Here is an 18,026-nt window from a genome sequence, read left to right as displayed (position 1 = left end):
TGCGAATTTAGCAGTATTAATGTAGCTTACAACTGAGGAACCAATTATATGACAAAGCAGGCATGGTAGTACTGAAAAGAACACCTCCAAAATCCCACACTGTTTGAAGATGCAAGAGACTTAAAGCCAAAAAGACTTTTCAACCTTCAGTTGAATATCCTTGTACTGGTTCCGCATCTTTTACGCCTCCCTTCTCAGTCAGTGAGATTTGCTCTTTAATTTGACTTTTAATTTGACAGCTTGTATAACTCACAAATTGGTATGGCAATGTAGGCATCTGATACCTAAAGTCACTGGAATACATATTGACTGTGTCGGTCTGGCTTATCTGAAACTACTAAAGGCAAAAAGAAGGACCCTTAGAACTCCTAAGAGGCACCAAAGGAAAGCCATGGTTAACAGTAAAGATGACTTCCAAAGCTCACGCTTACCTCTTGTACCCTGTCTAACCACACTGGCATTCAGCACTGCACTGAATGTTACCCTAAGCCCAGCTGAAGACCTTCAGCAGCAAGACTCCAAGACTCATTTGTGCACCACAGGCTCTGTAAGAACTTATTTCCAAAGGGAATGACAGATCCACAGCCCCCATCATTTTGTTCTTAAGCAACTACACTTAGAAGCTTTTATCCTCCCCAACAGCACTGCTTTTACTTCAGTCAAGAAACTAGTCTAACCTACTTCTACAAACCTTATCATGGTACCATGGGGCAGCCTAGCACAGGAACCAAAAGCTTCATCTGTGATGTCAACGAGGCTGTAATCACTCACAAGTGCCCTCAAGTGCAGTTGATTTATATTGGGGATCTCAGCTGATGAGCTCCCTTTCTCTCAAAGAGGAGTTGCCTTTGACAAGTCTTTTCTAGCTGTCTTCCAAGCTCAGAATCTAGTTTAGGAATATGGTCAGAGGTGGTGGCAAGCTCTGTCACCTCAGTCAAGTTCCAAGAACACATCAGACCTAGAAGCTTTTCATAATGTATTTGGTTTCACAAAGTTTACACCCATAAAAATTCTGAAACCTCACAAAAAAATACATGTTCCTCTCATAATTTTATGACCACAGAAAATGCCTACAATAACTAAATTTCCTTTCTTGAAGGAAAATAACTGAAAGAGAGAAACAAAGAGTTTCTTCATTATTTTAAGAGTTTTCCTGTTAAGCTTCACAGACTGATTTTTTGGGAAGTGACTCAGTATTTTCATATAAGTAACTGAACAGGGCATGAATTTGGTTTTGGCTGGTGGCAGGTTCTCCTTCTTCCTCCTCCCCCAGCGGTGCAAGTACGATGAAAGGTCAAACGAATACAAAATTCCAGGCAACTCATTTTAAGCTTTAAAAGCAAGACACAGAAACCAGTTTTGCAAAACACCGAGTCTATATTTACATCCACATGTAATAATATACTCAACTAAAGTGAAATACATTATAAATTAAATGAGTAACGTGTGCCTACTGCTTGACAACTTCCGGTTCCAACAATTAAAATAAGACAAAATGGAATGAAATAAATACATAAACAAAAAAAAATCAACAATTTGTACCTCTATATATGCACTGTTATTTCCATAGAAACATACAAACCAGTAGTATCCCAATAGTTAATACTGATGGGCAAAGTGTATTCTGAAGTACAGGGCTGTGCTGCCATGAAATAGTCATGTCCATTTTTTTATTCCATCCCCAAGATACCTACTAAAAAAAGCCTTGAGGGAAACTGTACCACATGAAGGGAGATTAAAAACAAACAAGTCTTAGGTCTGTTTGCTGAAACATCTTAAAAACCAGCCCTGTACATTTTAATCACAGAACCCCATAAGGTACACAGATGACAGTTACAGCATGCATTCTATAAGATTCATTGAAAGATCACGCAAAAAAATAGATTAACCATTTTCCAAGTGAATTCATCTTCAAAAAATAGGCTATAAAAGTGCAAAACTAGGAAAACAAAAATCTAGATTATGTACATATGGCTCAGCTTATGAACAGGAAAAAAGGTAAATAGTGTACAATTTCCTGATACACAGCACTTCATTACATCGCCAGTTTACAGAGACATTAAAAATAGGTCCCATATACAGGAACTAAGACATACAACTGGAACATCTCAAGTTGCATAATGAAAAAACAAGAGTTTCTAGGTTTTGCTATTTTACATTTGCTGTATGAGGGAAGAGCGCAAAATGAACAGTGCAAAATTTTTCATTTTTTGTTTTACTAAAATATATGGAAGTCAAAGCCAGGTACAGAAGAAATTAATTCTTAACTACAGGTTTTATGAGAAGCAACTAGGAACGCAAGTCAAAATATGCAACAATTCTGCTTTACTGGCTGGTAACTGGCCATCTTCCCTTTACAAAAATTAAACTGCATGTGCATTAGAAAAAACTCTTGTCGTCTTCACAAAAAAATAAAAGGAGATATTCTCCCATTTACAGGTTATTTCTCACTTATTTTAAACACCCAGTAGATGCTAGAACTCGACATCAAGAAGCTTCCAAGCACAGTCAGGCAGGCTACACCATAGCCACGTCCCTTTTGAAGTCTGTAGATCCCATATTCATATTGCAGGTCTGTTTGTGACTTTACAGTTTGGACAAAGGTGCAAAGTAGTTTTCCTCTAAATGTAACTGTATTGAGTTTAGTACAAAACTAAACATTTGAAACATTTAGATTAGTATCGTTTCTCATGCAAATCCTAGGTATTTTAGAAGTCTGTATGTTGGTAGAGATGTTTAAGAGGCTTCTCTGAAGAACGGCAACCAATGCCATGAGAAGAACCCAACCGTATTTCAGGAACGCCACACAGAAATCCAAAATGTCAAGTATTGCCTCTTCCTTGCATTTAAAAATATGCTGGAAACAACCCAGGGAAATGGATCCCTCCAACATATTATGGTCCTAACATACACAAGGCAGATCAGCATTATGTCAGCACCATTGCTTTGATGTTCACAACATTTATAAACTGGACAGTTTCAGACAGTTTATTTGGAAGTTGTTTAAAAAAACTAACATAGTTCAACAGAAAAAAAACAGATGAGAAACTTTACGAAGAAGGAGCATTAAGCCAACAGGATTTCAACTTCAGTATTTACAATTTACCTGAGGTGCAACGATTATATATTCTTTCAAAGAGAAACTCTTCAGCAGCGCTCAAGTATGTAAAAATATAATTCCTACCTAATATTTGGTCAATTAATTCTAATGAAAAATACTCAAAAGTCAATGTCAAGATATACATTCTCCACACACCTTCATAACTTTAGACTACTGTTTATGGCTATTTGGTACAAAATGTTAACAGAACCAGTATTATAAAACTGTAGTGTTTTTTCTTATACAGTACAATCACAGCTTAGTTCAGTAGCTTTCACCATTCATTTTTCCTCAAAAGATAAACTGCAGGTATAACTCCATAGAACAGGTACTTGTCTCCTTAGACCTAGGGGAAAAAAGAAAAAAAATAGGTTTTGGTATACAACTTTATGATAGTACAACACTTTTTTTTTGTTGTGAGGAGTATCTTTAAAACATGAAGGCAATTTCTTCCACACCCTTGCATGAGTGTATTTAGAAACTGATATTGCCATATAAGGTCTGTGTCTTCTATCTGACAAATAAAAAGCTGGCAATCAAGTCTACTTTTGAAGATAGTCAAGCCCCAAGTAGAAATACAGGCAGGAAACTGAGTTAGCTTAAAAAAGCAGAACTACACAAAAACATGCTTAGTAGGGGAACAATAAAAGCAAGCAGTAAGATTAGAATAATATCAAGAAATAAAGCAAAGTATTTTAAAAGCTGTCAACTAGATGTCAGATAGCTCTGCTCCCCAGATATGTAAAAATCTTTCCATAAAACAGCACCTGGACCAGCACACACTATAGCATTCAAGACATATCTCCTTAAATTTGAATGAGAAAAATTATCTGTAGCTCTGGGTTTGAAGAAAGCATACAGATGTATTTATTTATAGTCTTATAGAGTACTTATCTCCTTAGCAGCTAAGAATGTTGCAAACACAATGGGGCTGTTCAGTTCTGAGATACAGCTATAGAACTGAAGAGATGAAGCATGGGAATTCAGAACACCAGGCTAATTCTTTTCACTTGACCTGTTTCCCTAAGAGGCTACACCCACCCCTCAAACAAAAGAAAAACTATTTGGAATAACATCTTTGGTACACAAAGATAAACTGTCAAGGAGCCATCAGGAAACTCTTACTTCTCTATGAAATAATCCACCAAAAAGAGTCTTGTTGTTTGAGGTAATCCTCACAATCTTCAGAAGTTGTAAAATGACTAATGTCTACATTTTTCAGGAAGGACTAACCAACATAACCTCTCATAGGATCCATGAGCTGTGATAACAGGCACTTCCTCTCATTTCTAGTTTTCCACACAATGTTCCCCCACCCTCAAGTACTGACTTAAGGGGAGAGCCCTTTTGTTGAACACTTCCCACTGGCATTGTAACTAATTAATATATTTCTCTATTGTTAGCCCTTCCATTTCTTTTAGAAAAGGAGCATTTATGTACTACTTATGCAAGCCATTACCACTATTCAGAATAACTCATGCTGCTATACCAGTATTTGGTTGGTTTGTAAGAGAGGGGGAGTTTGTATTTTCAGCTGTTCTGGTTCAGACTTTCATAACCTCTCATCATGCTATGCAGCAACCTTTGATGCTATGAGTACCTAATGCAACATTTAAGTAACAATTAGTTCAAAAGGCTAGTTTACCATTTCTTGAAGTAAATGGTCAATTCTTCTTGTCACTTGGTCGGAAGTGTGCATTACCAATGAAACTTTCGTAACTTCGCTTTTGTAGCACACTGCCAGATAAGTGTTGGTATGACATTGATCTCTTTCCTGGCAAAAAAATAATTGAGAGGAGTTAGAATTATCTCCTGCTAATCTAATTGGTCAGACATTCAATTGTGAGCAGGTCTATGTCAGCACCCAGAATCCCACTCCAGAGATACTACCACAAATCATCTCACGAGCAGGGCCCAAGACAATAGTTACTCCTAGCCCGATTAAAAGATTTTATGAAATTCAGTATCCAGATACAAGGAGAATGAAAAGCATTAATTTAACAACTTTGTTCTAAGGTGTATACACATGACGTCCATCTCTCCAGATTTTGCTCATTTGCAAGAAAGAAATTTCTTGGCTTAACTCACACAGCAGACTTCACTTTAAGAAGGTTAAAGTGCTGCAGTACGTTCTACAGCATGATGCCTACACATATCCAGCTTCTGTACTTGTTTGAAAAATGAATTTTTAAATATGAATATTTGAGAAGAAACAGGTATACTACATTATTGCCATCACAGATTATACGGCAATTGTGACACTTTAAAGTGTTAATATACATTTACTTGAAGACCTTTGTTAAGCAATTTTCAGCCTAGTATACAGGTAATTTCATGTTTATCCGAGACCATTAATTCAAATTTATATATGTGAAATCAATGCCTGTTCCATATTAAGTCTTATTAGCTTAAGCAAGCAGTCAAAAACACTTCATAAAATTAAGGAAAAAAAGTCAATCATCATTACTCCCACAGGATACAAAAAGCCCAACTGCCATCCATATTCCATGAAAGCTTTAAATGCAGCATTGAAAAAACCTAGCAAGCTTTAATTAAATTAAAATGGCAAAGCTAAATTAATATTTCAACAGAATCTACAAAGCCATTGAAGTGTGTCATGAGCAATTGTCTTTAATTTGCAGCCTCTGCCAGATCAATCAGCCAACAGGTTATCCTTGATAGCATGTTGCCATTGCAAAGGCAACTAATTTGAAAATAACACAAACTGAGTGGTTTCAGAATGTTTCTGTCTCTTCGGGGCAACACAGAATGGCAGAGCTTACAAGCAATAACGGAAGGCATCATGCTTTAATCAAGTTTGCCAAGTGGAACATATTCTCATGACAACTTGATCCAGCATTTAACATGCGACATAACATGTTCATAGGACCTAAATAATGTTGCCACAAGGCACACAGGCCCTTAAAAAAGGTTTTGACATCATGTTTTATAATATCACCAGAGTTCAATAAAAAGACTGCAGAAACCTGCAGGTCTACACCTGCAGTACTTTGCATATGGTATCTTATAAAATACATCTCTGAGGAGCTGCAACTCTTAGACAAACAGTTGTACTTCAGCTTTTTAACAAAAAAAAGAATTTGCAGAACCTCATATTCGCTGTCTCCACCCACATCAATACTCTAATACTGAGAAGTTTGCCTGTCTGCCACCCTCTACCCTATCAGACAACTATCAAGGTTTGTGTTGGGTACTTCTAGGCAGAATGGTTAGAAGCCTAGGAAATTAACCGTAAAAACCTACATTTTATTGCACTGAGCTTTTACTGAAGTTGCTAAGAAAACCCATAGAGGGGGTCTTGTTTCACAAGGCTTTCCAATGTAGGTAACAGCCATAAAAAGTTGTTTTTCTTGTCCTGAGACAGCACTGTGCAACTAACAATGAAATCTTCATTTCCATGACAACAATACTGTCAAATTAGTTGCAGCCATAGTTTTGAGAGCTGTAAATAACAAGAAACAGTAGAAAGTTCTTTACTACAGGCTACTGTCTCCAGGCTTGTACCAAAGAAGAGGAAGAAAAGCCTACCGCAGAGATTTTTCTGGCAGACAGGTGGAGATTTCAAAAGAAGAACAAGGTGGATTCCAATGAAGTAATTGTTTAAAAATAGTATTGCATCAACTGCTACTTCAAGAGGCTAACCTCACTAAGACTACTGGCAAAATAAGAGAATTTCCCTATCCCCAATATACATTAATGCTGGAAAGCAGCAAGACACTGCCCACCACCTGGTCTTCAGGGTACAGACTACTCATCTAGCTGGTTGAAGCTGCAAGACGTAACTTCCCCCTTCCTGTTTTCATGAAAATTAATAGGGTTGTATACAACATCAAGAGCATTCTCTCAAAACCGTGAATGTTCTATCTGCTCAACAGATAGCAACGTCACAAAGCACAAGTCCTCGGTCAGTGCAAATTAACAGTTTCATCCTTAAGGACAGCCATGTCCTCCACTAAATGTTGAAATCACACATTAAGTACTTAGTGGCTATCAACCATTAGTTTAAAAAAAAAAAAAGTCTTGCTGCAAAGCACTGTAAATTCCACAACTGCATGAATGACTTCTGTGCTCAGAAAAAAACCTGTATTTCATTCTCTCAGATCACTAGGAATCAAAAGACAGCAACAACATTTGTCCTTCTGCCCATCCCTCTGCATTCTGTGCATAATCTAGTGCCCATTTTACATTCCTCATAGCAATTCATGGTACACAGACAATGCTATTCATGAAACTGAGAATTAACTTCATTTCACAATCACTTCAGTGAGTCAACCGTGATGCTGGCTTTTCCTTTATCCACTCCCTACCCCAACTAGAAATAGAACTGTAACGCTTTCCTTCATCCTTCCATAACCCACTAGCAAACCTGAATATTTATGAAGCCCACAACCTTAAAACAAGCAAACAAAGACCAGAACAGAATTAGCAAATACATTTAGATTTAGTATTTTGCAGTTCACTCTGACCTAAGGTAACACCCCCTGCTTGTTATGAACCCAGACTACTCCAGAAGAATGATCTTACTACTTCTAGAGAATGGGAGTATTCAGAGTTTAAGAACTTAGCAGAGACTTTAAGACTACACAGCACACACATTACTCATTTTTATAATAGATTCTTAATTTCAAAACTCAAAGTCCTATATTTATAGCTAAATCCATACTGACCTCAGCTCAAAGTCATAAATACCATCTTCTACAAATAGTCAGACAACTGCTTAAATATCACCTAGCATCTTTTAATCTTGGCCTCCCGCTAAGTTTTGAAAACACTATGAACAAAACACGCAAACCACGTATTTCCTAAAAGTACCAAAGTTTGCCAAATACATCACAAAACATTTATCTCTGCTAGGCCCAGAATTTTCCACAAAGCATTACTATTTAGTGCAATGAGACACCATAATTAGAATAGCAGAAATATGTTGTCTTGATTTAACAAAGTATTCTGTTCCTACTAAACATTATAAAAACCCATTGAAGAACAGAAGTATAAGATTTAAATCATAGTTTTATGATTTGTAATACATCCTTTTCTGCAATTGAAGGGAACAATTGTTCATGACAGCTTTTTTTTTGGTAAGAGGTTTTATTAATATTCCAGATGGTTCAAGACTTCTTGTATATTAAGCAGAAAGGCTCATTCCATATCCAAGATTAGTTAGCATGTCTGGAGTGCTCTGATGAGCAAACAATAGATATTTGCTATCAGAGACCCATGGCAGGGGGGAAGAGGGAACTTGAGGAACTTTAAACCCCTCTTTAAAATTCAGACCTTCCATGCCTAATTCCCCAAGCCTTGAGTTTGGTGAACCTGGATTTTAAGTTTAAAATCCAAGCACTGACTGCACTTGGTGAAATGCTAAGTACAGCTGTATTTTCTCTGTTTCAAGGTGGGTACGCACTTATTCATATTTCATTTACCTTCCTTTGTAATGGTGTAAGACATTTAACTAGGAAGGAGATACAGTACCTTCTACTGTAGAGCTGGTTACTTGGCCATTGCTAGATCCACCAGAACTGTAAAGTGATCCAGAGCTATATGGCTCATAAGGTTTGAGAACAGTCAATACATTAGGAGGTTCGACATCATCTGAATTCAGAAGCCCTTGTTTGGCTGGCAAAACAGAGGATGCAGGTTTGGTGCGAGCACATTCCTGAGGTAGCAGATTTGCATATCTGTTTGCAACACGAAATCTGCTCATTTCGTATCTTCTGTAAGTATCCATTGGAGAGTCATTATGTTCAATAGCTAACACATTAGGTTTCATTCGTTTAGAAGACGTTTCACCATAGTCTAGATTTACATTGGTCACAGATTTACTACAAATATAGTCTCTTCCTCGTTGACAAGACCAGGCAGGTTCATTTAGGTGAGAGTCGAGAGGCCCAGTCATACTGCTGCTTACTAGACCAGATTGAGACACTGGGACAGTTAGAGCTTTTACTTTAGATTCAGATCTTTTTACTCTGTCTGATACTGGAGAGATACTGGAACTGGAGTGCATTTCTTGCTGAGGTTGTCTATAGTTATTTGCCTGAGCGCCAACATTACTTTGCTGTTTGAGAAACTTGAGGTTACTTGGGGCTGTGCTGCTTGAGTCAGTCACTGAAAAGACAGGGACTTTGTTCTGTGGAGGGTGACATTGTTTAGCTTTGCCGGTTTGCACCACTTTTTGCTGCGTAGATGGGGAAGCCTTACGTTTTTTAGCATCAAAAGACAAAGGAAGCACATCTTTACCAAGCAGAGCTGGAGGACATCCAGTGCGTCTGGCTTTAGCTACAGCCTTGTTTCTACAGACATTTTTGTTAACGGTGTCAGGATGGTATTTGTGTATCAGTCTCTGGTGCACCATTAGGACTTCTGGGTGAAGTGAGTCGTAAGGACAAAATGGACAGGTGACGGGTGCTGGCAGGTCTCCAGCTAAAGCAACTGAACGTTCTTGTGAAGTCCTAATACATAAGTTCAAGGGCTTTTCTTGAGAATCCACCACAGGTTTGTGTTTGTAGTTTTTAGTGCACTCTTGCACATCATTCACATTTTTTCCGTCCCTGAAAGCACAAACATACTGGACATCATCTCCCTCTGATGCCACAGAAGTCTTCCTCTCTCTTTTATGAGGAACACTAGGCTGAGTTTCCTTTGTTTCCTTCTCAGCCTTTAGTTTTTCCAGGTAAGGAGTGGACACATTCTTGTGTGTTTGATTTGAATTGTTACAAATGGAACCTTTGTTCAATTCCCTAGAATTATTTTTCGTTTTTGAAAGGACTGTGCTGCCTATTGCATTGTTCAAGAACAGAACCTCCTTTTGCTGCTTGGTAGGTGGGAAGCCCCCAGCATCTTTGGCACAATCAAAAAGCTTCTTCAAATTTTTGGTTTCTTGAGCACCATCAGCAGCCAGCAAGAGCTCCATCTCCTGACACTGTAATGAAACTTTGCTGTCACTTTTCATGTCTGCTGTGCTATCAGCTTGCTTGTCCTTGTGATGCCTCTCTAAATGATACCTCAGTGAAGTTTTCTGTGCTGCTGCATAATCACAGAATTCACATTTGTATGGTTTTTCACCTGAAACACAGTTTTATCAGGAAATAAGTTTGATACAATTTGAAGTCTTGAATACAATTAAAGACAAGGGAATAATGTAGACCGCAGAACAGTAAAACAGATTTTTCTTTCCCCTTCCACATACTCATAATTCCCAAACTCATCTAAATCATTTAAACAACTACATCTTACTGCTTTTACTAACTACAGTGACATCTTCTGGCTACGATGAAGATATTTTCCACACGTTGGCTATGTATGGAGATGGTAGATGACAATATGTTTGGCAGAGATAAGCAAGCAGTATAACTTGTGGGTCAACTCCAACAATTTGTAGCCCTTGATCATACCACAAGCATGCTATTCAACAACACAAATGTTACAGTTCATCTATAAATAGAGCTGTTTCAAAAGAAACAGGGACATACATTAACAGAAGTAGGAAGAGTTTGCCTGGTTATGGAAAACAAAAAGTTGAACTGATAGACAGACATGTTTTTTTCCCAGGTAGCAGCAACTGGCAGAGAATCGTCTTAGTACTTGGGAAATAGCCTTTTTTTTTATAAAATTAAAAAAACAAACACAAAACCCAAAACTTTTTGCTAGACTTTTAAAACCAGAAAGAATTAAAGTTAATTCAAGTTTTAAAATATATTGTGTTCTTAACAATACTTAATGTAATTAGTCCTAATCAAAAAGATTTACACTTATGCCAATAATTAATTCTTCCTAAAAAATTTCAGTTGGAATTATTAAATTTCTTTTTTAGCATTAGAGAAAACTTTGTTCTTAATATCAATAATTTTGAGGGCAACTTCTGTTTTTCTTAAGCAAAACCAAACATTCCATCCAAACTGGATTCAGCAGACTTCCTTCCCCTCCCACAAAGGTGAAGCCCATTTACCTGTATGAGTTCTGAGATGAATATTGAGGTAATAATTTGAGCGAAAATACTTTCCACAATAGCTGCATTCTCTGGAGGCTCCAAGGTTTTTAACTTTTGCTCTTTCCAAACCATCTTCATTTTTATCTTTGGGAGAAAATATAGCTATATTATGAAGAGCAAATGCAAATTTGGAGTCTCATTTAAAACTAAGTAACTATCTTAACTGTCTTTTTTAAGGAAAAGCACAGAATGATGAACTGTTGTCAACTCCTACCATCTATGAGCATCTTTTGTTCTGTACTGCTGCACACTTAGCAATCAGAGTGAGAGTTAAAAAGGTTTCTGTGTAAAGTAACACTGCAGTTAGTGACTGTAACAAAGACCCAGAGAACAAACAAGATGCAAAACTAGGTCTCAAAGAAAAAAAAAAAAAGACAACTTTACTGACCTACAGGAACTTGATGGAGAATGGCCCATCTCAAGAAGTCACAACAGTTATAAACTGTATTATTTTATTACAGAATTTTTAAAATTTTAAAAATTTTTTCTTTTATTTATTATTTTATTGACTTAGTGTGAGCATGACAATACAGACTGTAAACTTGCTCTGAGCACCATGGCAAAACACAAGAAGGTGTTTGGGGAAAGAAGGCGAGGAGAAAGATGGATTTTCTTAGTAATTACAATATTGTTATTATTTCTCTGTTAATCAATTGAGTGTCGTGCCTGTATAACAACATCCTTAAGATTTAATGGGTAATATTCTTTCACTAAAAGCACTAATGCTTAAGCTCTGACAAATATGGGAGTAAGAAAGTGACAGGGGTTACTAGTTCTGTGAAACCTGTATTCAAAGAACAAATTATAAAAACTAGCTCCACTCAAGTGTAAGCAGCGGTAGTTACCACTGGAGGGCAGCAAGTACAGCATAATATCTAACAAGAAGGGGAAGAAAGCTTACATACAACACACCATTCAAATCAACATGCTCTCTGGCGGGTTGAATTGAAAAAAAACCATCAAGACAACTTCAGTAAACTATCCAAGTCAAAGCTGACTAGAAAGCTACAGTGAGAAGGAAGGAGATGTTTTGCTTGACTAAGACGTTAAGATACATAATAGATAGCTCAAAATGGTTCTGTGAAGTTCCTACATGTTGGAAAGCTTCTATAGTGAAAATGCTAAGTATGGCTAAACTATGGCTAAGACAAGCCATAGCTGTTTTAAACAAACAGATAATGTCTCAATAAGCATGACTCAGCATCTCACAATGAAAGCTGTTGTAGCTTAGGATAAGATACTGAGAAACAAAACAAGCAAGTTAACATTAGGTAATAATTCCATTCCTTTGTTACTGGAGGCAAAATAAAGGGCTGCACATTACCAGAAATGGAAAAGTCAGTTGTGTGTGCCAGGACGTTCTGTACGTTGTGTCTTTTCCTGAGATTATGCAAGTGTCTGTTCTTTAAATGCAGACTCAAAGCATGTCACACAGACAAGTGCTAGATTAGCTAGAAGACACTGCTATTCCTTTGTGTCCCCAGACATGCAATCTTTTTCAATTAAGGAATAATTCAGTATCACTTGTTTTTCTAAGACTGTGAGATGCAGAATTAATCCTGGGTAACATACAGATTGAGCCCATCTATTCTGACAAAGAGAACTGCTGGCAACCCTTCAAGGAAGAGGAGTTAAATATATACCTCCTTACATACATGACATCCACATATTAATAACCTGCATGCATGTCCTTACACAACTAATTTAAAATTTCTGGCTCTGACATTTAGGTTTTCAAGTTACATACCATTCAAAAGAAACATAGCACCTGCAGTTTGACAGAAAAAGTTTGGAATTATTCTTTACTTCTCAGGATCTTAAGAACTGCTGGTATTGAGCACTGGACATTTTCTGTCCTTTCTTACAAGATGCAGGGGAAAAAAGTGAAACTGCAATGATTTCTTCAGAAATATTTGTAAAAACGTGCTGGACAAGAAGGGATATGCAACACTCAAAAGCACCCAGTAAAACTGAGAATGTTGCTATTGCAGTTATGAAAAAGAAAGAAAGAAAGGGAGAAAGAGGTAAGTAAACAGTGACTTTTCCCAGACTGATTACTGAAAGTATTTAAATGATTCCAGTAACCCAAATCATAGCTGCAAGAAGGCCCAACACAACTTCAAAGATCTCCAAACAGTGGTGTCAGAACCCTTCTTTCCCTCTTCCCCCACCACAACATTTCATATCTCTGGCCAAGTTTTGAAAAGATAACTGAGAAAGGCAAGATGCATTCTTTGCCTCTGAAGAGTTCCTAAACAATACAGTAACATCTATTTCAAACTAATGTGCTCAAAATGCTACTCACCTAAATTAAGTGTTTCTGGAAGCCCATCTTCAGATCCATCTTCAGAGCCTCCTTCTATTCGTTCTGCTCCGTTTTCATCCAGACTTGCGATTATATCAGCACAGCACGTCCTTGAAGCAGCTGAAGTCTCTCCATCAGTCCGCCTGTCTCTCTTGTGTACTCTGGAATGAAGGACTAGCTGGTGGTATGTTCTGAAGGCTTTACCACACTCTGAACAGTGTGTTGGTTTCTCTTTGTTCTGGGACAATTTAGAATCCATCTCCATAGAAGGCACTTCACCAGTGGGATGTTTCAATTTGTCTTGGGATAAGCTACCATTCCCTGTATAACCGCTGTTTTTATTTACTTTTGACTTCCCTGTAGTTTCAGCATGGCTACCTTTATTTGCATTCCAAATTTCACCAAGTTCTTCTTTATCAGAAGATGAATCATCATTGTCTGTAATTACTTCATGGCCTCGTTCTTTAATTAGGCCATGGCCAACTGCAACTTTACCTTTGGTAGCCAGCTGCCATGCTTGGTATGTGTTGAAAGGATCTAGTTCAGCTATCCATTTCACAGGTTTTTGCGATTTGTCATTTTCTGGAAGCACGTTTGGTCTTAAGTTCAAGAATTGAAAAAATTCCTCTCTCTGAGACGTTTCCTCTGCATTAGATTCAACAGTTGGTACTGATTCTTTGGTGTGCACTTTACTGTGCTCAATTAAAGTCTCTTTATTGAGAAATAGGAAACCACAAACCATACAAATTTTGTAAGGTGACGTTACATTTTCAGTTACATGCTCCTGCACCACCTCATTTATTGTTATGGGCATTTCAGAACTCTGTTGGTGCTTGTTTCTAGAACCAGGCTTTCCAGTGTGTGTTCTCATATGATTTTTGAGGAACCACGGCTCTTTAAATCTTCTTCCACATACATTACACCAATACGTAAAAGAATCTTTATGTTTTTTCATGTGCGCCTCGACGTCAAAAGCCTCATCAAATGTTTGTCCGCAAACTTTACAGCTAAGTTCTTCACTGTCCTTTTCATTGTTTGATGAAGACAAGTTTGTTCTTACCCGACATTTATCTAGAGGACTAAGATACTCTGCTTCAACACGCAGGACAGCTGGTTCACAAAGAGTTGGCCTATGCTGAGTTAAAACATGCTTACCAAGTTCTTCAGGATGTTTAAAAGTCTCATCACAAAACATGCAGTCCAGAGGCATGCATCCTTCAGCTTGCATGAGAAACTTTTCTTGCAAGCTTTTGTAAGAAATTGTGTTTGTTCCTTTTATTGTCATTGAGGCATCGTTATTCTCCATCTGTGCACCAACGGTACTGGCTATTCCATCCGGTCCATCCATGTATGCCAAGAGAGGCTGAGTTGGCATGTTTCCTATGTTCTGTTCCCTATTATGTGTTTTAATGTAAGGTTCAGTTCTTTGGGGATGCTCACTAATCACAGTAAGGACACTTCTGAAGTTCTCCAACATGTGCTTACAAGTCTGCTAAGCTAAAAAACCTCTGCCAGGATAAATATTTTTTCCACAAGCAATTTTTCAATTTTATCTGTGTTCACACATCACCGCAAGTATATCCACCGGTTCTCTCAGTGACAGAATGAGGGCTTTTTTGAACTATTTCTTCTGATTCTTCAAGTCTGTAGAAACAGTCAGTTGCACTTAGTTTCTTGTACAAACTTTTCAAATAGTTGCATTGGGTAAAATACACTCAAGGACAAGTTCAGTGCCACAAAGTACTCCAGCACCTGGAAAAGAGAGAAAATTGTCAGACTTTTCAAAGAAAGAAAAAGTATTGTCTCCCAAATAATGAAAACATTAGGACTAGAGAACTATCAAATGCTTTTGAACACTTTTAGTAAATAGTCAGTGAGGGACTCTGGTCACTTTTAAATCTACCGCAGTTGAAATAATATGGTCTTGAACATCCCTGTGTTCCATTAGCTGGGCTTCTTTATTAAGATTGCTATAGAAAAGCAATACTTTTTCTACTATCTATTCTAAATCTACTCTTATCCAGTTACTTAAAGCTGCTAAAACCATATTTCAATACATATACTACTGAATTCATAACAAGTAAATGCAGCGAGCCAAAGTAACCTTTCCTCGAACCTGTGAAACCACTGTTTACAGGGACAGTAAAACTTTACTTCTTTGTTCTCTAAAGGCCACTGAGCAAAAGACTTTTTTATCAAGACTAGACAGCTTAGAATTAGCTTTCATAGTTCTGGTACACAGTAAGCGTCAGTACAAATCTTTGTTTTAAGAACTATTCACTAATACCACTACTCAAAGCTTTTACTACCATCCACAGATTTACAATCTCTGTGACAATCTTGGACTGATACAATGGGATCATCTCAAAGTTTGAAATACACTAATGACACTGTTTCTTGAACAGTAGTTTAGTATTTAAATCATCCAAGAGGCTAACTATTACATTTAAACAGGAAATGCTTCTAATTTCAAATTACATGCAACAAAAAACGTGCTTTATTGATTATACTCAAAAGGGAAGGTTTAAGATTCCACCCAATTAAAAAGGGTTATAATATAGTTAATCACAACTCCAATTTGTAACTCTTATAGACCGCCTGCTAGCAGCAATTAATGGCCACCACTCTGGGCTGGCAAATTATAGTATTGTGAAGTTCAAGACTCTGCTTGATCAGATTTTTGGATAAAGGAGAAGTCTATCAACTTAATAAAAGATCATATAAATTGAAGAGGAATCATTCAGAAATGAGGCACATTTCCAAATACATGAATATCTAATGAAAAGAATGCATTGACTCAAACATCAAACTTTTGCAAATTATTTCATAAAAGACAGCTGGCCAGTGATTCACATTACTTGAATTAATATGCCTGAAAACACAATATGATCTATAGCTCTTAAAGCAGAAGACTGTACAGGCAAAGTAGGGTTTTTAAATTTCATCTCAACTTCCACCTCTGCCTTGCTTTTATTTGGAAAAAATGGAAACATTTGGCTTCATTTCAGCCAAATAAAGGGTGACAATTCAAACACAACCCTGTAATAGTTCAGGCTACAGAGATTCCCATGACAAGTAGCTGCAGCATGTAAAGATGTGGTTATCTATGCAGCTGAGGTTACCTTCTCCAGCCTTTTCTGATCAATGCCAGTTGGACAGAAAAAGGTGGTCTTAAGCCATCAAATCTTAAACCATTTCAGTAGAAATCAGCCACCAGAACTTGAACTGTTTATCCAGTTCAGTGGCCCAAACATGTTTGCAGATGAGGTTCCTGTAAGGCCGCCTGCTGGCAGAGCCAGTATAACAGCCATGGGAGGTTAATGGGACAGGACCTTTAAAACCACCTGAAGTGAAAAGGCAACCGACTGTCTATAGACCCAAGGTTTGATATGGTGCCTTCAACTATATTGGATACCTTCACCTACCACAGAACTGTCAAGCCCAGGCAAGATAACCACCTGGGAAAGGAAACAGGACAACACATTGCTAGGAGTCACAGATCCAACATCTCAAAACACTTTATCCACTTTCTGCGCTACAGCCTTGCCCTGAGAATACTCTTTGGTTTTAATTTGAAAAGCTAGCAACTACTTTTCCACCATCATACAGAAAGCAAGATCCCGGAGCCTAATGAAGATGGGTAAAAAAAACCACACCAGAATGCCAAAACAGAATAAAATTATTGTTGCCAGTTGCTTGTCTTCCATTTTTTTCTGTATCTCTAGACCTTAGTGCCTTTATTGTCCAGTCTTCTAATCCAGATCTAGACAATTATCAGATCTAATACCAAGAAGCTTCTAGCTTTTTTTAAGCTCAACTTGTTTCAAGCCTGGGCCAAAGATTCGTCATATGCCAAGTTAAACATGAATGGAGGGATCTTGGGGGATAGAGCGTAAGAGGGAACAAGCCACTGGCTGACAGGTTGATGGCTATGGAACCTGGATTTTCTGCAGCCAAAGTCTCTTTTCTAACTGTGTCCTTTATCCCCATTTAGTTTTATCACTGCCATGATTAACACTTCCTCTCTGCATAATGACTCAAAAATCTTTTGTAATAGGCAGGTTCAGTCTATGGTGCAACACTTCTCAATTGCTTTTCTCAATTTTGCCTTTCTACCTTCCCCATTCAGTTTTGACTTTCTGACTTTCACTCACCCTCTATATGCAAGTGAAGAAGCTGTAACAAAAGTTTGAAGCTGAAGTATTCAAAAAGCTTTCCCCTTTGTAAAACATAAGGAAAAACATATCAAAGGGTGCTGGTTAGCATGTTTTACTTCATGTTTAAACTTGCCATTTTGCTCTATTTCTACTGTAGTTTTAAGAGGTATTTTTTACACAGCAGGATAACATGCTGCAGCAAAGCTCATGTGCTTAAATGGCAACTATCTGCCCGAAAACAATTTATTTGTAAACCAAAAATTAACATCAACTTTGAAAGGCTCCTGAACACCTATAATGAATATCCAGGCAAGACAAAAAAATTTAACAAACTTAAAGAGTTTAATGCATTTACTTTCAGAGTCACAGGTAAGCACTCTGCAGTAGCAGGTATAGGAATCATCCTACAAAAAGGCCAGAGGCATTTCTGGGGTATGAAGTCAGAGCCAAACG

General features: G+C 37.5%; 1 protein-coding gene across 3 annotated transcripts in view; it reads right to left on the bottom strand.

Annotated features, from left to right (window-relative positions):
- Positions 1-1,357: 1,357 nt before the first annotated feature.
- ZNF217 (zinc finger protein 217) overlaps positions 1,358-18,026 on the bottom strand; it is a 28,624-nt gene continuing 11,955 nt past the window's right edge. For all 3 annotated transcript variants that reach the window (XM_074843058.1, XM_074843059.1, XM_074843056.1), the window contains 5 exons: positions 13,417-15,168; positions 11,070-11,195; positions 8,594-10,186; positions 4,746-4,874; positions 1,358-3,446 (listed from right to left, as the gene is read on the bottom strand). In XM_074843058.1, coding sequence (XP_074699159.1) covers positions 4,765-4,874; positions 8,594-10,186; positions 11,070-11,195; positions 13,417-14,893 — 3,306 coding nt within the window. In that variant the 5' untranslated portion in view covers positions 14,894-15,168 and the 3' untranslated portion in view covers positions 1,358-3,446; positions 4,746-4,764. The remainder of the gene's footprint in view (positions 3,447-4,745; positions 4,875-8,593; positions 10,187-11,069; positions 11,196-13,416; positions 15,169-18,026) is intronic.

This window comes from Strix aluco, chromosome 17 (genome assembly GCF_031877795.1).
Source record: "Strix aluco isolate bStrAlu1 chromosome 17, bStrAlu1.hap1, whole genome shotgun sequence".
Taxonomy (NCBI): domain Eukaryota; kingdom Metazoa; phylum Chordata; class Aves; order Strigiformes; family Strigidae; genus Strix; species Strix aluco.
The sequence above is the reverse complement of the archived record's forward strand: the minus strand, read 5'-3'. Positions and strand labels throughout refer to the sequence as shown.